Genomic DNA, 26,970 nt, shown 5'->3' with positions numbered 1-26,970 from the left:
GAGGGTCACCACACAAGGGGCAGGTTGAGAAGGCAGTGCCTTCATGGATGACCTCAGTTGGTACAGGAATTGAATCTGCATCACAAACCAGTCATCCAGCCAACTGAGCTAACCGATCCCTGTAAAGAAAGTGAGGGACCTTGGAGTGAATATCTGCAGATCCCTGAAGGTAGCAGGACAGGTTGATGAGGTAGTTAAGAAGATGTATGGAATCCTTTCATTTATTAGCAGGGAGGTTATGCTGGATCTGTAAAATCATGTCCCAGATTTTGTAGGGGTGATGAGGACAAAAATGTCAGCACTCACCGTCATTACTTAGCAAAATAACCCTCAGTGTGTTAACAATTACACTGAAAACCAATTTAAGATTGTCAGTCAGACTCAGCATGGTGCATTTGCATGTACTGGAAGCTACATATATTAATACACAGGGTCCTAGTTTGTAGACAGCAAGAACATGTGCACACATTGTGCCTGGTTGACTAAACAAAATAAGTGACAGCCATTTGCTGACTCATTCCTTAGGGCAATGCCTTGACCAAGCAGCGTCAAGTTGCCTGGTTTAAATTTCAAGCAATGCTTGGCAATTAGCTGACAGACACCATCAGTTGTAGATTCTCCATGGCAACGCCTCTACCAATGGGTCCACTTGCCAAACAAATAGCACTCTCTTCACATACAGTATAAATTGTTGTTTTCCCCTTATATTGGTATTCATGCGAAGTGTCCTGATGGGTGCAAGACGAAAAGCTTTGACATGTCTCTTTTTTCATCAATACTCAAGTTCTGTACTCCAAAATAAGTGTTTGGAAGAGCAGGTGCTGGGACCATTTCGGGACAGTTAATTTTAGTGGTATGAATTAGTTTGGCAGAGAAAAGGGAGTTTCCATGTCTTCCAGTTATACTACAATGTGATGAACTCCTCATGCACTGAGCCAGAAAGTGATTGTGGTTGTGATGATTGTAATCTTCCATGTGGAACCAATCCTATTCATGTTATTTGTCACGACCCACTGGGGATAGTGCGCTGTAATATGAAACCCCACTGTTCCCCAAGCCGTCACAAATGTGAAAAGTTTGATCAGACCACCAATTTGCCCCAATTCTACCTAACTGTATAATTTAGGTTAACAGAATACGAGCACCACGTTTGTAAACTTAACAAGTAAATAACTGTTTATTAAACAAATTGTCTTTAACTAGTGGCAACAGAAAGAAATATGAACTGCTAACTTATAACTCTAACTTAAACTCTACTCCCTTCTTAAATTCCTACACCCACACGCTCTCACTCACTCTCACTCACTCACCAAAGACATACAAAACCTGGATTTTAAGGGTGAGATAAAACAGTTCAATAGCACCAATCTGGAGTATGGGATTAGATGGGTTGATTTTGATTGATGTCTTCCAAATTCCTTGCAGTTTGTTGTTAATGACACAAAATGGTCTTCCGGCATTTTCAGTCTTTAGTTCACTGGTTGAAAACTTGCTTTTCAATGTCTCTATTGGTGATTTTCCCCTTTTCCTCTTGACAGGGTTTTTTTCAGAGAGAGCAGGTTACTGAGATAGGAAGGAAAAGCCAGCTAGCTAGCCTTGTAGATTTACTGGAATCTTACACACAGAGGAGAGAGAGGTTTTAGGTGTGTTCTCTTTGCAGGCTAGGATCTCTCTGCCTGCACTGTTACCACACAAAACCCTGGTCACCTGGTCAGGAGCCAATTAGAATGCTGCCATTAGGCAGTTCCCCCTAATCCAGAACTCCTTTCCGGCACCACCCTGTCCTCTTCTGTTCCAGGATAGCAACATTGTAGATATTCTTCATCCTGTTCCAGCGAACATGTCTTTCAACTGCAGCCATGTTAGTTTTTAAAGCCACAGTCCAAGAAAAATAAAAAACAGGTTCTTCACCCTCCACCCTTAAAAGAGATGAAACGCCATATCAAAAATGCATTTCATCACAAGGTATGTGACACATGGACAGCAAAATACTTACATTCATTCGTCCATCCATCCCCCTTATACTTATTTCAGTAATTTACACCCAGGACAATGCATTTGGAGTACGTTATCTTTACCGGCAATGTGAACAATCATTGAATGGTTGAAACAATAGACTCCATCTAAACAGTTTCACATTTCGAGTTTTAAACTTCTCAGTAAATGCCAGCAGATTATGGTCAGTGTAGATTAGTGTTCCTTTGTTATTGTGTCGGACATAAACTTCAAAGTGTTAAAGAGACAACAACAATGCTAGAGTTTCTTTTTCTACTGCAGAGTACTTCCTCGGATATTGATTTAGTTTCTTGGAAAAGTACCCCACTGGCTTCACTATCCCTAATTTATCACGTAATAGGACTGCACTTACCCCCAAGTCACTAGCGTCAACCGCCATTTTAAAAGATTTGGTCAAGTCAGGGGCAGCCAACACGGGTTCATTTATTAAGACTGCCTTCAGCTTTTCAAAGGTTGCTTGGCATTCTGCCGAACATACCACTTTTGCCTGTTTTCTTAAATTGGTGAGAGGTACAGCTATTGTGCTGAAATTAGGCACAAACTTCCTATAAAACCCACACATTCCCAGAAACCTCATAATTTTTTGTTTGGTTTTAGGAATGGGAAATTCTATTAGAGCTTTCACTTTTGCTGTTCTCAGCAACACCTGCCCTTGCTCTACAATGTGACCTAGGTAAGTTACCCTTGCTTTTGCAAATTCGCTTTTGGCCAGATTTATGACTAAGCCAGCCAACTGCAATTGCTTAAATAGGCACTCAAATTGCTTTACATGTTCTTCCCATGTGTTACTATATATTACGACATCATCTAAATAAACCACACAGTTAGGTACTTCAGCTACGACTCAATTCATAAGTCTCTGGAATGTAGTTGGGGCGTTTTTAAACCCAAATGGCATGACTAGACATTGATGCAATCCACTTGGTGTAACAAAGGCAAATATTTCTTTAGCCTTTGATGTTAATGACACTTGCCAGAACCCCTTAAATAGGTCAATTTTATAAAGAAGTGAGGCGCTGCCCACCCTATCGATGCAATCCTCTAACCAAGGAATCGGGTACGAATCTGTCCTCGTTACTACATTCACTTTCCGGTAGTCTGTTCAAAGTCTAGTGGCTTAGGAACCAACACGACCAGTGAGCTCCAGCTGCTTTGGCTGGGCTCGATCAATTTATTTTCCAGCATATATTTGATCTGTTTCTAACTGAGCTAGTTTCTCTGGGTTCAACCAATACGGATGCTGTTTTATCGGCACTGAGTCTCTTATGTCCACATCATGTTTAGTTACCGTAGTATATCCATAAATTTCCTTATACTCCCTGAGTAACCTTATTAAATCTTCCCGTGGCCCTTCCTCTAAATACGGGAACACAGTGTCTAACTGTTTCATTAGTTTTGTATTAGCTAGCCAAATTGTAGGTGGTTCACTTTGTGTGCTGTCTACTTCTCCTTCTACCTGACTCTTACTGTCTTTGCCATCCTCCACCACTCCTACCACTGGGCTCACTTGCTCCTTCTGATCATCTCCTCTGCAATGATACTGCTTCAACATGTTTATGTGACATAACTGTTTCGTCTTCCTACACTCAGAAGCATCTATCAGATAAGTCACTGCATTAAATCTCCTGACTATCTTGTAGGGGCCACTGAATATCACTTTCAGGGGTTCACCCTGCAAAGGTAACAATGCCAATACTTCGCCTCCAGGTTGGAACGTTCTGGTTGTAGCATGTTTGTCTGCCCATTCTTTCATTCTAACTTGAGATTTCTAAATGCTCTCATGCTACTTTACATGCTCCTGTGAGCCTTTCTAGAAACGTGGGAACATAATACAACATGGAGGGTTTGTCTTTTGGCTTCAGGAACTTTTCTTTAATCAATTTTAAAGGACCTCTTATTTCATGACCATAAATCAATTTGAATGGACTAAATCCAGTAGATTCACTGGGAGAATCTCTGGTAGAAAATAGTAAGAAATCTAATCCTTTGTCCCAATCCTTTGGGTATTCATGGCAATAGGTCTTAATCATGGTTTTGAGAGTCTGATGACATCTCTCTAAAGCTTCCTGTGTCTGTGGGTAATAAGCGGTAGACTTTAATTGTCTGATACCCAAACTGCTGATTATATCCTGGAACATTTTAGACATGAAGTTAGACCCTTGGTCAGATTGTATTTCAATTGGTAAACCATAACGAGTGAAAAACTGAATTTAACTTTTCCACTACCACCTTAGCTGTAATTGTCCTTGAAGAATAGCTTCTGGAAATCGGGTGGTCATATCCATGATTGTAAGAATATATTGATGTCCTGCTTTTGTTTTGCTTATGGTCCTACACAATCTACTAATACTCGACTGAATGGCTCTTCAAAAACTGGTAAGGGTATTAAAGGTGCTGATTTGATTACATGTTGAGGTTTACCTATTACCTGACATGTATGACATGGGTCTTACAAAACTGCACTATGTCCTTATGAAGTCTTGGCCAGGTAAAATGCCTGTGTATTGATGCTTGGGTTTTCCGCATTCCTACATGTCCTGTCATGGGAAACTTGTGTGCTACTCACAATATCTCCTTACGATATGTGGGTGGTACTGCTATCTGATGAACGACCATCCATTCCTCATCCGCAGATCTGTAAGGTGTCTCCACTTCCTCATCAAAACTCCGTTTTTAAGGTAATAGCACTCTGGAGCTCCTTCAGCCTCAACTTCAGTGTGAGCTGACTGTGCTAACTTGTTTAACTCAGGATCTGCTTTCTGAGCCTCAGTTAAGGAAGACATGCCAAACATTTCCTTTGAATTATCCTCATCCTTAAATAAAGTTTCAGCTAATCTAACTCTGCTTGCAGTATTACCTTGACCTCTGGTGATTGACTTTGCTTAGCCATTGCCCTGGTACCACACACGATGGAAAAATACCAGGAACCTGTTCTTGTAACTGCTCTGTCTCTTTAGCCTCTTTCGGAATTTGTGTGATTATGGGTGAAGCTATAACCTTCATTCCTGCCAAATCATTTCCCAGGCATAGACCCACTCCATTCACGGGTAATTGCTTAACCACTCCTACAACCACCAATCCAGACAACAAATCACACTCCAGTTGCACTTTGTAAATGGAACCGGGATATACCCTCCACTTATCCCGTTTACTAATACTTTAGCTTTCACTGAACTCTCTGGAGGGAAAGCTAGGTCCTTTTCCAGCAAAAGAGTTTGAGTAGCTCCTGTGCCCCTTAATATAGTTTTGGGTTTAGCTGCATCATTTGATGAAAAAGGGGTTACCTTCCCTTTAGACAAAAACCCTTTATATCTCTCATGTACTTTATTTACTTCACCTGCATTCACAACAGTGTTTACTTCCAGAGCCTTATTTATAGTTAAAGCTACAATTTGATCCATGGCATTTTTTTTTTGTAGTTCCCTTTTCGGACTCTTACGAATTCCAATAAGTCCCATTGGCTTCCCTTGAAACTTCCCACATTCTGAACGAATGTGTCCCACTTTATTACAGTGGAAACACTTCAGCCTTTGAGTTTCACCTCCACCCTCAGTACCTTCCTTCCTGATCTGGGGAGGAGATCTCAAAGTATTCCCAGCTATCCATTCTTTACCCTGGCTACTTGCCTTCCTTTCACTCTCCCACTTTTTATCCTTTTCAAATTTATGGGGGCAATGGAAAAAAGGTTTAGTTTTATGGATCAGCTCATAATCGTCAGCCATTACTACTGCCTGTTTGGCAGTTGCAATCCTTTGTCTTTCACATGGGTTCTTATTACAGAAGATTGGAAGTTTTTAAACTCTTCCAAGAGAATGGTCTCTCAGAGAACTTCATAGGCAGTTTCAACTTGTATCCACCCGTCAAAACTATTTTGCTTAGGCCTTTCAAATTCAATGTAAGTTTGCCCAGGCTGTTTCCTTAAATTTCAAAACTTTCGTCTGCATGCTTCAGGGACCAACTCATATGCACTCAAAATGGCCTTTTTCATCACACCATAATCCCTAGAAACCTCCTCTGACAGTGAAGCAATAAATTTCCTGTGCTCTATCTGTCAATTTGCTGTGCATGGGTAATGTCCAGTTTCCCTTTGGCCAATTCACCTGTTTAGCTATCTTCTCAAATGAAATAAAGAATGCTTCAACATCCCTTAAAATTTTGGAAGTGCTTGTACAAATGTAAACATCTCCCCATTGGGTTCTAACCTGGGCATAAGTCCTGCCTCACCACCTGGCGTCTCTTTTTTAACTGCCAGCATTCTAAGCTGGAACTCTCTGTCACTCCCTTTTTCTCTTTCCTCCTTTTCTAACCTTGCCATTTTGAATTCCCTTTCTCATTCCTTCTCTCTTGCCAGGAATTCTCTGTCTCTTGTCTTTTTTTCTCTCCTGCCTTTCTGCCTGTTCCCTTTGGAATTCCCTTTCTCTTTCCTTTTCTTCCAATTCAATAGTTTTCCTTTGCAACTGAATTTGAGCCCATTCCAATGAACCACCCTTTGGAGAACTCCGTCTCTCAGGTTCTCCTTCCAGTTTTAAATGCTGTGCTATCTCTTCGATTATCTCTGTCTTCCTAACTTTGGCAGGCAATCCTACTTTTAATTTACTGCCAATTTGATTAACCTGGCTTTTGGCCTTGTAAAATTGTCAGGGACATCTCTTCCACTTATAGAAAGGTTTTAGCGGTTTCCAGTGCCGTCTTATTTTTGATCGTACAAACCTGGTGTTTCCTTCTGGCTTTTATTACTTACATGACAAATGCAAAAAGTTTGATCAGACCACCAAGTTGCCCCAATTCTACCCAACTGTTTAACTTGGGTTAACAGAATACGAGCACCATGTTTGTAAACTTAACAAGTAGATAACTGTTTATTAAACAAACTGTCTTTAACTAGTGGCAACAGAAAGAAATATGAACTGCTAACTTATAACTCTGTAACTTAAACTTTACCCCTTCTTAAACCCCTATACATACGTACATACACGACATACAAAACATGGATTTTAAGGGTGAGATAAAACAGTTCAGTAGCACCAATCTGGACTACGGGATTAGATGGGTTGATTTTGATTGATGTCTTCCAAATTCCTTGCAGTTTGTTGTTAATGACACAAAATGGTCTTCCGGCATTTTCAGTCTGTAGTTCACTGGTTGAAAACTTGCTTTTCAATGTCTCTACTGGTGATTTTCCCTTTTTCCTCTTGACAGGGTTTTTTTCAGAGAGAGCAGGTTACAGAGATACGAAAAAAAAGCCAGCTAGCCAGCCTTGCAGATTTACTGGAATCTTACAGAGGAGAGAGAGGTTTTTGGTGTGTTCCCTTTGCAGGCTAGGATCTCTCTGCCTGCACTGTTACCACACAAAACCCTGTCATTAGGCTGTTGCCCCTAGTCCAGAACTCCTTTCCGGCACCACCCTGTCCTCTTATGGCACTCTATGTTCCAGGATAGCAACATTGTAGATATTCTTCATCCTGTTCCAGCGAACATGTCTTTCAACTGCAGCCATGTTAGTTTTTAAAGCCACAGTCCAGGAAAAATGAAAAATAAGTTCTTTACATATTGTATGGAGCTGGTGAATGGAAGCCAGGATTCTTCAATTCTTCACACTGCTACTCTGGTCCTGGATGAAGAGCAGGGAAATCGGAGAGAATCACCATAGGCCACGCTTCCACATTCCTTTCAAGGCCTGGGAACAGGTCGCTCACCTGTCTGTCACCAGGGATGATGCATACCCTGAGCAAACCCAAAAAAAAGATGAGAATATACCTTCAACTAATCTATTCAAAGTCTTAGCCTAGAATAAATGTTATTTTTAAATCAATGAACAACTATATCAGAATAAGATATCTCTTAAATCTTTGCATCATAGACATTTAATGGAGTAGGTTTGTTAGGATGAATATGGTTTATATTATATTTTAATGAGTATTTAACTTGCATGAACTGTGATTACTAATTTTTGTCTTTGTGTGACCTTTAAACGTTTCCTTCCTTTCTACTTTGTTTTTGGGAACTGCCTTTTTCTGTGTCTCAAACCTTTGCATTTAGCAGATGCAAATCTACCGCTGGGTCCCCAGGTAATTTACTGTGGCTTCATTGCATACTTGTATTCTTCCTAGATATATTCAAGAACGTACACACAAATCACATTTATCTACACTCAACTTCACCAGATTCCCACTCCATACACCTTCACTGTCTCGTTCCAATTTTTCTATAGTTCATCTTTAATAATTTTTGCCTCTTTCCATCTGATAATTTTGCATATTTTCCCTTTTCTACTTTTCATGCATTCACCCCAGATCTTTGGTCTGTTGGCTTTGATTAACTTTCATGAATGTATACACTTTTCCCCTGAAATTCCTGTGGCTGGAGGGACTGCAAGTCCCATATGGGCTGGATCTTTGCTCCTCTAGGATGCCACCTTATTTAGGCTGGGCCCTCAAACTTTGGCCAAGGGGCCAAATCCTCTGTCTGTACCCCTCACATCAAGGCGATAAATCAAGACATGATGTGAGTTCCTTTGCGGGGACTTCTGAAGTCTCAACATCTGTAATAGACTCTGGAGAGGACCTTCTCTATTTGGAGAGAGCCTGATGAGGGCCAAAGACTTTGTTTGCATTTCAGGGGAGCTCTGCTGCACGTTGAAAGGGATGACAGGGTCAGGCTATGGTCACTGGTGCTGAAGAGTCCTTGTGGATAGCAGCTGCTGCCCTAACAATGCAGATAACCCCATTCTTGGGATTTGGGACAGGGAATCAGATCTCAACTGAGAGAGTTTGGGGGTTTTGCTTCGCTGGATGTATACTGGGCCCCAGCAATTTTTGGGTCAGATCTCTTCAAAGTGGCCTCATCTCTTTAAGTCCCCTGTACTGCTGTCTTTTGTCTTGAATAACTGCACCTGAAAAATTGCACCATGAAATACTGGCATATCAATACTTAATATATTTCTATGGAAAAAAATCTGTGCTAATATAAAGGTTTATCTTAATACAGGAGTTGACTTATTTATTTTAAAATAACAGGGATGAAATTTCATACTAATGGATTAAGCATTTGTACACCAGTATTCCAGAGCCTCAGGCCAAGTCTTTGTGTGTGCATGGTCTATCTCTCTCTTTGCTTTCTTGTTTAAATAAATTAATCAAGACTTGGCTCTCTTTAGGTCAATGTTTCTGTTACTTTCTTTAAGTAATCATCTGTTGGCCTGATACTGTTACACATTTCTGTAGAAGAGTTGTATTCAACTCGAAAGGTTAATTCTGTTTCTCTCTACACAGATGCTGCCAGACCTCCTGAGTATTTCCAGCGTTTTGTTTTTATTTCAGATTTCCAGCATCAGCAATATTTTGGTTTCGTATTACTGTTGCACATTCATTTGATTGAGCAACAGTTAAGCTTGCCGCGCCCCTAGCCAAGCAGCTCCAGTACAGCTACAACACTGGCTCCTACCTGGCTATGTAGAAAATTGCCCAGGTGTATCCTGTACACAAAAAAACAGGACAAATCCAACCTGGTCAATTACTGCCCCATCAGTCTACTTTCGATCATAAATGAAGTAATGAAAGGGGTTATCAACAATGCTGTCAAGCAGCACTTGCTTAGCAATAACCCGCTCACTGACACCCAGTTTGGGTTCTGCCTTGGCCACTTAGCTCCTGACCTCAATACAGCCTTGGTTCAACATAGACAAAAGAGCTGAACACCCGAGGTGAGAGCGATTGCCCTTGACATCAAGACTGCATTTGGTCGTGTGACATCAAGGAGCGCTAGCAAAACTAGAGTCAATGGGAATCAGGAAGAAAACTCTCCACTGGTTGCAGTCAAACCTAGCACAAAGGAAAATTGTTGTGGTTATTGGAGGTCAGTCATCTCAGCTCCAGGACGTCACTGCAGGAGTTCCTCAGGGTAGAGTCCTCGGCCAAACCGTCTTCAGCTGCTTCATCAATGACCTTCCTTCCATCATAAGGCCAGAAGTGGGGATGTTCGCTCATGATTGCACAATGTTCAGCACCATTCATGACTCCTCAGATACTAAAACAGTCCATGTCCAAATGTGGTAAGACCTGGACAATATCCAGACTTGGGCTGACAAGTGGCAAGTAACATTTGTGCCGTAGAAGTGCCAGGCAATGACTATCTCCAACAAGAGAGAACCTAACCATCGCCTCTTGACATTCAATGGCATTACCATCACTGAATTTCCCACTATCAACATCCTGAGAGTTACCATTGACCAGAAACTGGACTGGACTAGCCATACAAATACTGTGGCTACAACAGCAGGTCAGAGGCTAGGAATCCTGTGACGAGTAACTCACCTCCTGACTCCCCAAAGCCTGTCCACCATCTACAAGGCACAAGTCAGGAGTATGATGGAATGCTCTCCACTTGCCTAGATGAGTGCAGCTCCAACAACACTCAAGGAGCAGCAGTGTGTACCACCTACAAGATGCACTGCAGGAATTCACCAAGGCTCCTTAGATAGCACCTTCCAAAACCATGACCACTACCATCCAGAAGGACAAGGGCAGCAGATAGATGGGAACACCACCACCTGGAAGTTCCCCTCCAAGTCACCACCACCCTGACTTGGAAATATATTGCCATTCCTTCACTGTTGCTAGTTCAAGATCCTGGAACTTCCTTCCTAACAGCACCGCTGCAGTCCATGTGGTGTAGGTACACCCGGAGTGCTGTTAGGAAGGGACAAATGTTACTTGCCACTTGTCATCCCAAGACTGGATATTGCCCAGGTCTTGCCGCATTTGGATATGGACTGCTTCAGAATCTGAGGAGTCACGAATGGTGCTGAACATTGTGCAATAATCAGCGAACATCCCCACTTCTGACCTTATGATGGAAGGAAGGTCATTGATGAAGCAACTGAAGATGGTTTGGCCAAGGGCACTACCCTCAGGAACTCCTGCAGTGATGTCCTGGAGCTGAGATGACTGACCTCCAACAACCACAACCATTTTCCTTTGTGCTAGGTATGACTTCAACCAGTGGCGAGTTCTCCCCCTGATTCCCATTGACTCCAGTTTTGCTAGGGCTCCTTGATGCTACAATCGATCAAATGCGGCCTTGATGTCAAGGGCAGTCAGTCTCACCTCACCTCAGGTGTTCAGCCCATTTGTCCATGTTTGAACCAAGGCTGTAATGAGGTCAAGAGCTGAGTTGCCCTGGCGAAACCCAAACTGGGCGTCAGTGAGCAGGTTATTGCTAAGCAGGTGCCACTTGATAGCACTGATGATGACTCCTTCGCTGATGATTGAGAGTAGACTGATGGGGCAGTAAGTGGCCCTGTTGGATTAGTCCTGCTTTTTGTGTACAGGACATACCTGGGCAATTTTCCACATAGCCGGGTAGGGGCCAGTGTTGTAGCTGTAATGGAACAGCTTGGCTAAGGGCGCGACAAGTTCTGGAGAACAAGTCTTCAGCACTATTGCCAAAATGTTGTCAGGCCCCATGGCCTTTGTAGTATCCAGTGCCTTCAGCCAATTCTTGATATCACGCGGAGTGAATTGAATTGGCTGAAGACTGGCACTTGTGACGCTGGGGACCTCTGGAGGAGGCCAAGATGGATTATCCAGTCGGCACTTCTGGCTGAAGATTGTAGCAAATGCTTCAGCCTTATCTTTTGCACTGATGTGCTGGGCTCCCCTAGCAAGGAGGATCGGGATGTTTGTCTATCACTTTCTGTTTATGCTGTTTGACACACAAGTAGTCCTGTGTTATAGCTTCACCAGGTTGACATCTCATTTTTAGGTATGCCTGGTGCTGCTTTTGGCATGCCCTCCTGCACTCTTCATTGAACCAGGGTTGATCCCCTGGCTTGATGGTAATGGTAGAGTGGGGGATATGCTGGGCCATGAGGTTACAGGTTGTGTTCGAGTACAATTCTACTGCTGCTGATGGCCCACAGCGCCTCATGGATGCCCAGTCTTGGGTTGCTAGATTTGTTCGAAATCTATCCCATTTAACGCAGTGGTAGTGCCACACAACACGATGGAGGGTATCCTCAATGTGAAGACAGGACTTCGTCTCCGCAACAATTGTCTGGTGGTCACTCCAACCGATACTGTCATGAACAGATGCATCTGCGGCAGGCAGGTTGGTGAGGATGAGGTCAAGTATGTTGGTTCCCTCACCACCTGCCGCTGACCTGGCCTAGCAGCTATGTCCTTTAGTACTCGGCCAGTAGTGGTGCTACCAAGCCACTCTTGAAGTCCCCCACCCAGAGTACACCCTCAGTGCTTCCTCCAAGTGGTGCTCAACATGGAGGAGCACTGATTCATCAGCTGAGGGAGAGTGGTGCATGGTAATCGGCAGGTGGTTTCCTTGCTCAAGTTTGACCTGATGCCATGAGACTTCATGGGGTCCGGAGTCGATGTTGAGGACTTCCAGAGCAACTCCCATCTGACTTTATACCACTGTGCTATCACCTCTGCCGGTGGGTGTCTGGAACATTATCTGTAAGTTATGATTCTTTGAGAATGATAATGTCAGGCTGTTGCTTGACTAGCCTGTGAAACAGCTCTCCCAATTTTGGTACTAGCCCCCAGGACTTGGCTCATGTTTTTTAACCTTTGCAAAGTTGACTGGGCTGAGTTTGCCATTGTCATTTCCAGTGCCTAGGTCGATGCCTTTTCATTCCTTTTTTGAGACTTTGTAGCGGTTTGATGCTAGGCCATTTCATCATTAAAGAGCCAACTACATTGCTGTGGGTTGGAGTCACATGAGGTAAGGACGGCAGATTTCCTTCCCTAAAGGACGTTAGTGAACCATATGGGTTTTTTACAATAATCGACAGTGGTTTCACGGTCATCTTTAGACTTTCAATTCCAAATTTTTATTGATTTCAAATTTCACTATCTGCCCTGGCGGGATTTGGACCCAGGGCATTACCCTGGTTCTCTGGATTACAAGTCCAGCGACAATACCATTACACCATCACCTCAAATTGTCTGTATATTTAAATAACGATTACAGAAAATTTGGAGAACTACCACCATTGGCCACCCAAACAAATTATTTCTAAAAGAAACGAGATTCTAATAGCAGAAAAGGATGCTTGAGAGGTAGTTAGCAATTATCAGTGTGTGTATCTGTAGTTGTGTCGTTTAGGTGAACGGTATTGGTACAGGACTGCAGTGTATTTATCTACTATTTATAGTCTAAGCCGGCATCAAGTGCAGCTTTCGACATAATGTAGAGTAAACCACTCCTAGACTACCCTGAACAATCCACCTTTAATGCCAATCATAGAATAGCAACAGTGGTAATGGCTTTAGTGCCTTTAACGTAGGAAAATATCCCAGGGCACATCACAAAGACATAAGGAAAGGTTAACCTAAACCAAAGGAGGAGGTGTGACCAAAAAGTGGATTCCAATGTGTAGCTTTTAATTGAACTTTTAAAGGAGGAGAGGGAAGTAGAGAGGCTCAGGAGTTTAGGCAAACCGTTCCATAGGGGAAGAGAAGTGGGGTGCATAAGCGGGCCAGAGTCCAATTTAACTTGTTGGGAGGGTGTTGGTTACAGACCGGTGTCTCTTAAGGAAGTCTTCGTAGCCTTCAGTAGGTTAACAGCAAGTCCTAATTAATTACTTGTAACTATGTACACAGTAAAGGGTACAGGCAAGGTGTAACCTCCATGTCTAGGTCTTCACGCGTCTCTGCTCAACACCACACTGACCATAGTTCTGGGTCATATGCCTTCTTGCATCACTGTGTGGGTGGTACTATACTCGGTCCCACTATGTATGTGCCAGACCCTTATGTTACATAACTAGCGTGATGGGACCTTTCTGATATCTGCAGCAGCCAACATTGTACTCTTTTGAATTAGACTTTGTCCACAAGCTGGCACAGCATTCATACACAAGGGTCCTTCAGCACCGTTGGAGGGAAATGACTGTATTCCATGGATGTGAACATTGATGCCAGAAAGAAAAGGGCTAAGTTCAAACCTGTTGAGCCATTTCAGCCTTTCACTGACTAGTTTCACAACTGTGGCGATTTCATAACGTTTTGTTTTAGCATTGGCAGCCAACTTGGATTACTTTTCATGTGGTTTATAAAGAAGCAAAGGCATAATACTGGGCACATTATATGGCAGATTTACTGAATGAATGCCTTGAAAGCCAAGAGAAAATGAAGTGCAGTAAAGGCAAAATCTTTGGGCCTTAATGTATTAATCTTAGCTTTTTCCAATTGCACTTTGATGGTAGAAATTTAACATTTGCTGATGACCAGTTGGAAATTTAGGGAATGATTTTCCTATGGGCTTTACACTTGGGTGCTAGCTAGATGTGTGATGTGATCCAGGTCTGAATCTCTGGATTTGCAAGCCTGACTCCTTTCACAGCTTAGTGCCAGTAAGCAGGGCAAGAATGCCTGTTGTATTTTGCAGAACTGAGAAGCCTGCAGCAGCAATGACACTATGATTGAAGCCTTCAGGCTATCTAAAATTAGTAGCTGGGAGGCCCCCCTATATAGGCCTGATGCCCTGTACAGAAGCTGTTTGGTTTTTGCTGGGTTCTGACTTCGCTTTTCAGATTTTTTTTCTTTATTCTTTCATGGGATGTGGGCAACGCTTAAGGTCAGCGTTTGTTGCCAAACCCTAATTGCACTTGAACTGAGTGCCTTGCTAGGCCATTTCAGAGGGCAGTTAAGAGTCAACCACATTGCTGGGGTCACATGTAGACCAGAACGGATAAGGATGGCAGATTTCCTCCCCTAAAGGGCAACAGTGAACCAGTCAGGTTTTTACCACAATCGATGATAGTTGTCATGGTCACCGTTACTGATACTAGCTTTATGTTCCAGATTTATTGATTGAATTTAAATTCCACCAGCTGCCATAGTGGGACTTGAACCCATGTCTCCAGAGCATATTAGCCAGGGCCTCTGGATTGCTATTCTGGTGACATTATCACTACACCGCCATCTCCCCCTGATTCTCTAATTGAAAAGTTGCTGGGCACCCTGCTGACCAGCTATGAGGAAAATGAGGTGGAAGGGTCAGAGACTTTACCATTCACCTCATCTAAATTACTACCCCAGCTTGGAATTATTATTAAGGGTCAGAGACTTTGCCATTCACCTCGTCTAAGCTACTACCCCAGCTTGGAATTGTTGTGGTTCTGACATTTTGGGTTACTGCACTATTTCCTGTATTTTGAGACTGAGGAATGGGTTGGCCAGGCAGAGATCACGGGAAAATTTGACCTTTAAAAGGTTCTGGTCAAGAGAAATTATAAATGTTACTGGCCTATAGGTGGTGCTGTTAGCAGCGCAAGCAAACTTTCATAATGAGATTTCAGCTACTTGAAAAAAATATGATAACTAGTTACAGTCTGCTTAGACTTTTTTATTGTTGAAATAGAGCTTACGATGGCAACCATATCGTACCAGTCTTGGAACCATTTCTGAAGTGTAATGATCATTGTAGCACTTTAGATCAGCAGCTGTTCCTGCTGATAGCAAGATTTGTCGAGGTCAATTAGATACTTTGCTTTCACTGAACCTTGGCAATCTCTTGTAACATTTTTGTGACTAGCTTTTATATAAAATTATTTTGCAAGATAACAACTAGAGGGTGTCATTTTATTTGTCTTCAATTTTTATGTTCCCAGACACCAGATCACCATCTCACAACAATGGAATACAATGGTCGGATCTAGCAAATCGATCAGAACGGATTGAATTTGTGGGTGGCACCCATCAACAAAACTTTAGTAATTATAGCTACGTTCCAGACTACTCTGTACGGCTACTAACTGATATCCAGTTTGTGAAGGTAAAAACTTCCTTCTGTGTTACAACCCTCTAAGCATGTTGTTTCAGCTATTTCACTGTGTGGATGCATAGTAACAGAACTGTGCATTGCCACAACTGTGTTAGCCATAGCAACCTCTGGCCACTGCATTCCCATTAATGGAATAATTAACTTGAGACAAGCTGCAAATCTAAATCATAATGTACCCATCAAATTCTTTAGCACTCAGGCCTTTTACAGAAAAGTTTTGAAGTAAGGCCTATTAGTATTTCTTCAGTAGCAAAAACAGAAAAAGCTGAAAAAAATAACAACAGGCCAATCTACACCTAAGGATGGAACTCCATTATGTGTAGATGGTAGTGTCAGCACTACTGTCTGACTATGTGACCTAAGTCAGCTACCAATCTGTGCACTACTACAAATAGCCTTAACTGTGGACATTTTAGCCACCTGGGATTTCTCAAATAGTTTGCATGTATTTTAACATGGGACCTTAAAGGGAGATTGAGGTATAAGTCAATGAAAATGATTAATAGTGTGGAAAGGGCTGCCAATTTAGTGTCACTTGTCTTGCGTAATGCAGTAACTGCCTAGGCAAACTTATATCCCATTATTTTTTGCGAAACTGTTTGTTGTCATTTTCTCATTCAAAAACCTTGGAATTAAGTAAATTTGAAATCCCATCATTGCATCATTTGTGTATGAAATTAGTGTTACAGGCACACACATTACTCCTGTCTCACCTCTGGTTTTCGAGTTTTGCCAAATACTTCTTCACCAAGCCAGTCCAGACCAGTGTTGTCCAGTATTATCGCAATGCACCACATGTGGCAACTTGGCCGCAGTCATGTACCAAATTGATGCTGTTCATATTTAGAGTCACACAGTACTGAGTTTGTTAAAGTTGCAGCGGGGGCTATGGGCGTCACTTGCTAGACTGGTATTTGTCATCCGACCCTAATTGAGCAAGGCAGAGTCAACCACGTTGCTATTAGTCAAGGGTCACTTATTGATCAGACTGCATCTTTGTCTAGTGACATTGGGGATGCTGACTGAAGAACTTGGTTGTGTTTAGCTGGTAGCAGTTTTCGCAAATCCGTTGAGGTGAGAGATGGACTGCACTGCATGGCTGCCAATGAGGGTTGAAATGTGCAATTTTGACAAGCTGGGGCAGTGTAGCAGCAAGCAAAGTATTCAGGCTTCTTCTCAATCAATGGCTTGAAATGAGCGATTGAAAAGAATCGGGTGTTATTGGTGTAAAAGGAGAGATTACAGGAGGTTAGCCATGAGCCAATCTATTAAATGTCTGGATGCTGTGCCTGGAAATGGCAGAGCATAAGCAATGCGAGAATTAGAGCAATAATGCGTAGAGATTTGTCGATTCTTTTCCCTCCCTGAATCTCCTGATATATGAATTCTGATAAAATAGAGACAGTTTACCCTTAAAGCAATTTGTTTCTTTAGAATAAACTGAATCATGCTGTCAGAAACAGAACACATCAGTTAACAGATTGTCACCACCTGTGAGGGTGTATACAGCAGGCTTACTTTGTGCAACAGTTGGATTGTAAAACGCTTTTGAAGTTGTTCTTTGGCGCTGGCAGTGAGTGTATCGGCCTTATTGCTGATGGTTAAAAACCCCAAAGCTGTTGTCAGAAGATTGTGCACTTGTTTAATTAATTTTGCATATACTTTGTATGATGTGATGAATGTAGGGACCTGATTGCCCCAAGTTTGGCAATCATCGAAATCCCATTGGACAACACTGGTCTGGCGTACTGTTATTGTTCTGCTATTATGGTTAAACACAATGCTGCAACTCACCTGACCTGACCTGGGATTAACTCAGCAGATCTGACAGCATCTGTGGAGAGAAAGACGCAGTTAACGTTTCGAGTCCGTATGACTCTTCTCCTGAGTCATACGGACTCAAAACGTTAACTCTGTCTTTCTCTCCACAGATGCTGTCAGATCTGCTGAGTTTTTCCAGCATTTTTGTTTTTGTTTCAGATTTCCAGCATCCCCAGTATTTTGCCTTTATGCCCTGATCTAGGATTGTTTGGTGTTTTTGAGGAAGGTCAGCTTTCAACCAAAAACTCAATGGCTTGCTTTAGAATGATGATTAATGAATCAGTGGAAAATGAGAAAGACAGTTATGTCTGGGACATAAAGGGTCCAGTATTCCTGATGGTTGGCTGCTAACATCTTCTACAATGTGCATGTATATAGACTTCAGATGAGGGCAAGATTGTCTGGTTCAGCTCTGACGTCCCTTGCCCATTCTACATACAATGTTAAGTAGTTTGTCTACCAGGCTCACAAGTGTAGAGTAGCCATTGGATGACTTTCCGGAGGCTGGCTATGTGTTGGTCTGTACCCCAACATAAGTCAATACTTTGCGACAGGAGACGATCAAGTGAAATAAATCTGGGACAGGGAGTAATTTACCCTCGTTCAGATTTTAAGACAAAAATAAATGATATTTTACTCATTAGTGTGAACATTGTTCAGTTTTTTATTCCTGCCTTCGGCACACTTCTCAGTGAACCTGCCTCTGCCAGGTGTGTTATAATGTCCTTCCAAGTGAATCGACAATTTACATATACTTTTAATTTGGTCTGCTGTATTTGCTGCTTACAATGTGGTCTCCTCTGCATTGAGGAGACCAAACACAGACTGGATGATTGCTTTGCGGAACACCAGTCCGTAAGCAAGATCCTGACCTTCTGGTCGCTTGCCCTTTTCAATTCACCATCTTGCTCTCGTGCTCACGTTTCTGTCCTCGGCCTGCTACGATGTTCCAGTGAAACCCAACGCAAGCTGCAGGAACAGTACCTCATCTTCCGATTAGGCACTTGCCAGCCTTCTGGACTCAACATTGAGTTCAACAACTTCAGACCATGAACTCTCTCCTTTTTTGAATTTTTTATCCCCAGGTGCCAGTCTGTATATTATTCTCATGTTTTTGCTTTCAGACAGTGCTGACTTTTATTCTGTTATTAACATCTACTCTGGATCAATTCTTTATGTCATTACCAATCCCTTTGCCTAGTGTTCCATGACACTTCTGCCATTTAATCTCTCCCGTCCTCTAACCTATTCCTTCTCTCTTGTTCCACCCGCCACTCCAACACCCTTTTTCAATAGCCATCATTTCAATACCCATCACCATTTCAATACCCATCACCACCTTATCAGTTCCGAAAGAGAGTCATATTGGACTTGGGACATTAACTCTGTTTCTCTCCCCACAGATGTTGCCAGATCTGTTGAGTTGCTCCAGCATTTGTCTTTATTTCACATCTCCAGCATTTTAGTGTTATAAAGTTGCATTTTTTTTTTTTTGCTCAGATCACGAGGATGCAGTATACAAATGCAGTAGCAGCAACCCAAATGGAGAATTCCCCCCAGACCCCTGAACCTGATATGGCGATAACAGAATCAACAAGTAAAGACCCAACCACTAGCATATCCACCGAAACCACTAACTTGTTCAATGGGAAGAACCGTGTGATTCGTAAGTCTCCTTGATGAGAATTCAGTATAGTTTACTTGGATGCCCTGAGTCCTTAAAAGTGCATCTAGCTTGGATGTGTCAGTGCATTAACAGACTTCAGTGCCAAGCGTTCTGGCCTGTTTTAATTTATAAAGGAAAAGTGGAGATTTGAGATCAGCTAACACTCTGCATTAACTGAAGCAAGCTTGTTTATTTGCACCTGAATTTATGGCTGCTGTTGCTACGATATTTGATATGAACCTTTAAACTTCATATCCATGACCATGCAACCTTGGTTGTTTACCCTCTTTATTGTCCACTGTACCTTAAACCCTGCACTGACTCTTCTTGTGTATGTTTACAATGTCTACGGCCTCACGTGAAGCATTAAAGGCTGATGAACAGTATTTGACTGTAAAGAATGCTGATTGCAAAAATCCCTTGGAATGCTGCATTGCAATTCACTAGAAAGGTTGTGTATTTTTTTTATTTATGTCATTAGTTTATGTTTTGCCATTTCTAACTTTATCTAACTGCATGTTTTTTTTAAACTATTTCTGCACATTGTGTTTATAGCCATTACTAACACGGTAATAAACAGTTGCCGAGAGTTTTCTGTTGTAGAATGGGAAGGCACCAACAGCTAACTTAATCTGCTTAAGATTCCCCTCTCTCCACTGCAGCATAAAACATACGGGACTGTTCATTATAACTATTAGTGGACAGATAGTGATTCCATTTTAACTATGATGCCAACTTTTGGAAGTTGAGGTGTTTGTAAAGATGTACTCTATCCACCAATGGATTACTCTTTAATCTGTTCACTAAAATTTATTGTCTTGTGACAAGCTATGTGATTGAGTGACACTGTGTTACGGGAATTCTACAATTATTTCATATTTTTGTTTTGCACAACTGATGAGGTTGCCACACTTCAGGTGGTTGCAGTAAAGATTTCAAAAGTTTTTTTTTAAATACCTATTGAATGGTTAGTTATTACTTCAGTTGTGTCATTTGTTGAGAATTGCCACTGGAAATTTTTCTATTGCTTGAATCTATAATGTTTGTGCACTTTTATTAGTGTTATTGACATGATGCCCCAGACTAATGTTGAGGATGGCATTTCATTCTTTCAGATGAGCATAAATGAAGTCAGATTAAATAAAATTAAAGAAATTCAATGGCCCTATTTACATGAAGTCAGTAATAATGATTTTCTTAGTTAATTAGTTTGAAATTAGTTGACAAAACTGGATAAACGAACTGATTTTCAGCTTACATTTTGTTTAAACTTTTTTGGAATAAATTACAGCAATAAATTACAAACTGAACCTGGAATTTCCCAATAAGTGCTGCGTACACAATGGATAATTCTGTTGATCGACTGATATCTGTGTTAAACAAAATAGATTTGTTTTAGAAAGTAGTTTTCAACACCGTGTAAGCACCAGCCGCTGTTTTTGACAAATGAGTTGTATTGCTTAGTTTATCAACTAGTTTTCAGAATTAAGTATATTGACTTATTCTTTGATCTTAATAGTGTTTTAGTTAGTAACTGCAATCTCCTATTGTGTCACAATGATGAGAGTTAGCTATTAAACATCAAGTTTATCTCAACTAATAATTTACCTCTGTAATGCTGCATGCTGTAATATGACATAATTACCTCAATGAACATATCCTGATATTACACAAGCATTATGTAATGGGAATTATGTCATTTTAGGGAAGCGTATCCCCTTTACTTGAAGTACATTGTCATTTAAAACAATGAACCGTTTCCCTATTCTAATTCTTTTAATATTCCATTCCAACTTTGAAATATTTCTTAAGAATTATGATTGATTTCCATGTTGGTATTGCTATTTTTGCCTAAATTTACTTGACTTTGAGTTTTGATACATTTTTAGGAGAAGCAGCTTGTATTTAGTAACAAGCCAGTATTTTTGGCTGAATTTAACAACGCCACTATTTCCAGCCAAAATGAAAGTGATTAGGTAATTCTCCTGTCAATTGCGCCTGGAGATTGTAAGGATTGTAGGTGACTGGGTTTGATTTTACGCACATGGGCTCTGTTTGCTTCAGTTTGTGGAGACTTTTTATTAAATAGACTCATTGCTGGAAAATAATTGTTTGGCTGTAAGTCTTGAGGTCTTTAAGTCCTGCCCATGGCCAACTCATTGGCTGCACCAATGGTGTATATAGACATTCTGAACATCATTACCTTTCCATTTCTTACACATTTCCCTATTGCATAACTAGGTAAGAGGACCATATGATCTGCACTCTTCCCCACTCATTACAGTGCATTGGTTGATTGTACATTCATCAGTACATGGAAGAGTCCCTGACTCCTTAATATTTTATTGCTGTTTGTGAGAAATTGCCTCACCTCTACCTGGTGTGTCAACATGATGGCTCAATTGAGAATAGGCCTGTTAAAGAAAATGAGGGAATTAACCCATCCCTAGACTAAACTCTAGAACACCTGTAGAGTCAATATTTTAAGCCACCTAAACTACTGCTCTGTGATGTGATTGTAAGTCTGGTAATACGGTTGAAATCACACAATGCAAAAACAAGGTCCTCCAAGCCATTAATTATATGTGAGGTTAAAGGACAAACAACCTGCTCTTTAACTTAAGTTTCAGTTCTGGTGCAAGGTCATTGACCTGAAATGTGAATTCTTTATCTCCCCACAGATGCAGCCTAACCTGCTTAGTGTTTCCCAGCAATTTCTCTTTTTATTTCCAATTTCCAGCTTTTGAAGTATTTTGCCTTTACTCTTTAAATTGATTCATTTTAGATACATGCATGAGAACTAACAATAGGGATATCTATCTTTAAAGGTAGCTATTTTTGATTAAATATATACTTCAGGACTAGGTTTAAGCAGGTTGGCAGAAACTTATTTACTTTGAAAGCTTTGCTATCCAACCTACTTCTGGTGGGATATTGTGGATAGGTTGATACGATGACAGCATGTTGGAACACTGTGGACTACTGGGCAATAGTCCATTTATGTTTTCCTGTTCAAGTTTCCAATCTGAGTCAATGTGATGACAAGAGGAGGTGTGACTTGAGAAGTGATAATTGGTGGAGAGTGGAGGGGTGAGTTGTCTGGGAGCTCGTTTCCAAACACCTGCCTGTCAGAAATAATCTGTAGCTCAAGAAAGTCTAAAGGGAAATTAAGCATTTTCAAAATGGGAGTGGGAATAAGAAAAAGGGAGAAAGGCCCAGAATTTGCTGGCAAAATAATGTTGAGTTTAATGTGTATCCTGTTATTGAATGTGTAAATAGCCCAACAAATTATGGCAAGGAAGAAATACCCAAGAGTTGCAAATTACCACAAATTGCTGGATAATTTCTGCTGCTCCCTAATGTAGCCGTTAGCCTTGCAAAAATGGCAGCCTCAACTTTCCCATGAGTCTCAAAAATTACTGCACCTACACATCATTAATTACAGTTAAATTTGCCTCCCAGGTCAGGCTGAGTAATTAACAATGTAAGGACCCTATAATGGTGAGGTCTGTGTTCTTGCAATGCCAGTCAAACACTCTAGCCCAGAGAGAGAATAGTTGAAACTGACGTCAGAAATTTTTAAAATTAATTTTTTCTTATTTTTCCTTTCATTTAATCTAACCTTTCCTTCCCTCTTTATTTTTCTTTCTGTGCCTGATTTTAGTCTAATTCACATTATTTCCTTCTCCATCATTCCCCTTTCCTTCTGAGTCCTTAAATCTCATTGGCTTAGAAGATAGACAATTGGTCGTGTTCATCAAGGTCCCAGATTGCGTTATCGTCTCTCACTTCCAGCCAATAAATGCCAATATCAATGCGATAATTTTCGAGCTGAAGGGAAAATGCTGCATGCTGTCCTGCTCCAGTAAATTCTGGGACAATAAGTGTTCAAAATGATGACGTGTTTTGGCAGAGTAACTAAGGAGAAACTGTTTCCATTGGCAAGTTGATCAGTAACCAGAGGACACCAATTTAAGAAAATTGGCAAAAGAATCAGAGGGGGCGTGATCTGGAATGTATTGCCTGAAAAAGTGATGGAAATGGATGCAGTAGTAACTTTCAAAAGGGAATTGGATATATATTTGAAAAACAAAAAAGGTTGCAGGGCTTTGGGGAAAGAGGGGGAGAGTGGGTAGAACTGGATTGCTCCTTCAAAGGGTCGGCAAAGACATGATGGGCCGATTGGCCATGAAAAAGTTTCACACGGGGTATTGTAATAGGGATGGTGCCAGCTGTACCTGCAGGCTTCAAATGAGCTGGTGAAGACGTAAGGGAAGCAAATGAATACCAGAAATTTGGGGTTTGAAACAAAAGGCGAAAGGATGAACTACAAAGAAAGGAATTACAATTGAAAGGCGTTTTGAAAATGTAGATCGTGGGAAAGAAAGGAAATATTAATGAACATTAGTGGAGGAGCAGTGAAAGAATAATATTTTTGGATGAGCAGTGAAACTTTCAAACACCCAAATAAAGAGAATTACAAGCCCAAGATTTACCAATCCTTGAATTCTACCCCTATTGATTCTGTTTGATGTGATCTTTAGTGGCCAGTTTCTGTGTAGTGGTGGCTACACATGGTGGAACTGCTGGCAGTCTAGTTATGATATGCTTTTGCTTTCATTCATCAGTACTAATCTCGGTTTGCACTGTTTTATCAGTGTTTCCCATGTTCATGCTTATTACGCTTTGAGAATAGTGTTACATAAAGTCTGAATGGAAAGGGAGGTACCAATGATGGCAGGAACATTCCATGGTGACATGAACTGGCAGTATATAAAAGCTGGCACTTTTTCTTTTAAAGAGTTAAGCTTTAAGCAGTACAGCTAGCAACAATATTGTTCTAATGTTCACATTAAGTAAAAAGATTGGATGGGAGGCTGTGGTAATTCAGCACAGGCATCAAAGGACACATCTCAATTTAGGCAGAACTTGATGTTACTTAATATGACTTTGAAGTGCTGCAGCTTTTTCAAAATGATCTGAAGGACTGAATACCACAAAATGTTTTTATTTTGGAATGGGAAAATGTTTTTTTGAGGGGGGAGAGTCAGGGAAGGAGTGGGAGGAATATAAATTTCTCCAATGGCATTGCCTTTTTCTGCTCTAAATTAATTATAAAATAGCAAGCTTCATAAATGGGGACTTCCAAGAAGATTAAAGCAGACTGTGCCAAGGATTTGTTTTTCTGAAACATTTGCTTAGTGTATATGCCGCAGGCCAACAAAAGAGACGTTTACTCATTAAAGGTGAAAAGTTGATGCTACAGTGTACTCCTCTTAATTTGAAGTTGAACTTCAAGATGAATTGCTGAATAATTCAAATTGGACATGCAGTTTAAAAAAAAAATTGCCCTGGCACTGTTTGAATTACCAGATAATTAAAAAAAACTTCTGACACAAATAAAAAAGGTACATTGACAAACATCATTGAGGTTGTGAGCTCCTGTCTGCCAATATCAGTGACTGCAGGTGGACAGATGAATCATGCTGAACTGTTACATGGAAAAAATCTAGGAGGATCTTCGTGCAAATACTTAAGGGTGATGTGGGCGATGTCTTGCGGTGCCTGCATCTGTCTGCCTTTGCCCATATTAAACCAAACCACTATATAATATTTATCTGGAGGGATTTTCCCTCACAGGCAAAACAATTTTTGATGACATTGAGATTTTCAAGCAGTAATTGGACTGGGAATAAAACAGTAGATTAACAGTATTTGCCACCATTTGTTTGCTTTCTTTTGTGTGTTTAGTTTCAAGCTTTTAGATAAACTTTAATTGCATGACTCGTGCTTTGTGAGTATTGTCACTAAACCTGCCTGCTTTATTTGCAGCTTGTTTAAAATTGTTATGTGTTTTGCTGTTGCCAACATTTAATTTTTTTTTGTATATTCCTTCCACTGATACTTTTCAAACCAGTTAATCATAAATCTTTTCTACCCTCCAACATTTAATTGCGTGTATTTGTTTGTTTTCATACACATATAACCTCTTTATGCCACGAATTAGGCAGAGCAACAATATGCGTAGAAGTTCAATATTTTACTTCTATTTCCCTCCCATTCCTATTTTAAATTAAATTTTTAAATTTATTTCGATCTATCGTTTTATCTCCACCTGTTACCCCAATTTGATCCCTTCCCCCCCCCCACCCCACGCCCACTAGGGCTATCTGTCACTTGCTCGTCCTGCTTTCTACCCTTAATGTCACCATTAGCACATTCCTTAGATAACATCACCACCGTCAACACCCCTTTGTCCTTTTGCCTATGACATCTTTGGCAATCTCTTCTTTGCCTCCACCTATCACTGGCCCTCTATCCAGCTCTACCTGTCCCACCCCCCTCAACCAGCTTATATTTCACCACATTTCTGTATTTCTTTAGTTCTGATGAAGAGTCATACGGACTCGAAACGTTAACTGTATTCCTCTCCACAGATGCTGTCTGACCTGTTGAGTTTTTCCAGCTATTTTTGTTTTTGTTTCAGATTTCCAGCATCCACAGAATTTTGCTTTTACCTATTTTTCCCATGTCCTTTCTTGAAGGTAGTGAGTGGGCACATAGTTGTATGGATGCTGGCAGCTCTTCAGTGTTCACCCAAACTGGGCATTCTTCATATTTCAGTTAGATAGTAACAGTTGCTGCCCTATTAAGCAACGGTAGAGACGTGGGCATTATTGATGAGCCCAGTACATAATCTGCAAATGTGTGTACCTTCTAGCACCAGTTACTGGCAGTCAAGCAGGAGTGGGAAACCTGGCTGATTTCCCATCCATCCACACCCACCACCAACCGCACACTTTATTGTTGAAGTTTACTGAGGCTGTCTGTAATATCCCTACTATGACCCTTGACACTGGTACTCATGAGTTGACCCAGTACAAGCTAGTCATCGACATTGGGGCCTCTCCAGTCTGTGCAGCTCATTAATACATCACATTGCGTAGTCACTCACTGAGCCATTTAGGAAATAATACTGCTATTTTCATTGAAAAGCTGCCTTTATATTTGCTTTTATTGGAACACTGCATTCTATAGAACCATATATAACCATATTCTTGACCTTAAAGTTTATATTTCATTTAAATCTTATGCCTACGCTATTCCATGTGCCCCATTTTTTAAAGCCAGTACATTATCTAGGAAATTGTAACCATTCACTTTTTCAACATGATCCAATTTGCAGGGCTCATGGGACGGTATCAGTAGGAGTGACCACCGCACAGTCCTTGTGGAGACAAAGTCCCGTCTTCACATTGAGGATATCCTCCATCATGATGTGTGGCCCTACCACCGTGCTAAATAGGATAGATTTCGAACAGATCTAGCAACTCCAGGCTGAGCATCCATGAGGTACTGTGGGCCAGCAGCAGCAGAATTGTACTCAATCACAATCTGGAACCTCATGGTTTGGCATATCCCCCACTCTACCATTATAACCAAGCCAGGCGATCAACCCTGGTTCGATTAAGAGTGCAGGAGGGCATGCCAGGAGCAGCACCAGGTATACCTAACATTGAGCTGGGGTACAACACATGCTGTTTGGCACACAAGTAGTCCTAAGCAGCAAGTGATAGACGGAGCTAAGCGATTCCACAACCAACGGATCAAATCTAAGCTCTGCGGTCCTGTAACATCCAGCCGTGAATGCTGGTGGACAATTG

General features: G+C 41.2%; 1 protein-coding gene across 3 annotated transcripts in view; it reads left to right on the top strand.

Moving 5' to 3' along the window:
• LOC144694556 (metal transporter CNNM4-like) overlaps window positions 1-26,970 on the top strand; it is a 98,639-nt gene that overhangs the window by 59,208 nt on the left and 12,461 nt on the right. For 2 of the 3 annotated variants that reach the window (XM_078565123.1, XM_078565122.1), the window contains exons 6-7: window positions 15,647-15,810; window positions 19,141-19,306. In XM_078565123.1, coding sequence (XP_078421249.1) covers window positions 15,647-15,810; window positions 19,141-19,306 — 330 coding nt within the window. The remainder of the gene's footprint in view (window positions 1-15,646; window positions 15,811-19,140; window positions 19,307-26,970) is intronic. The other variant, XR_013579773.1, reaches the window with a different exon arrangement.

Source organism: Cetorhinus maximus, chromosome 20, assembly GCF_964194155.1.
Source record: "Cetorhinus maximus chromosome 20, sCetMax3.hap1.1, whole genome shotgun sequence".
Classification (NCBI taxonomy): Eukaryota; Metazoa; Chordata; class Chondrichthyes; order Lamniformes; family Cetorhinidae; genus Cetorhinus; species Cetorhinus maximus.
Note: the sequence above shows the minus strand (reverse complement) of the source record. Positions and strands in the feature narration are given on the sequence as shown.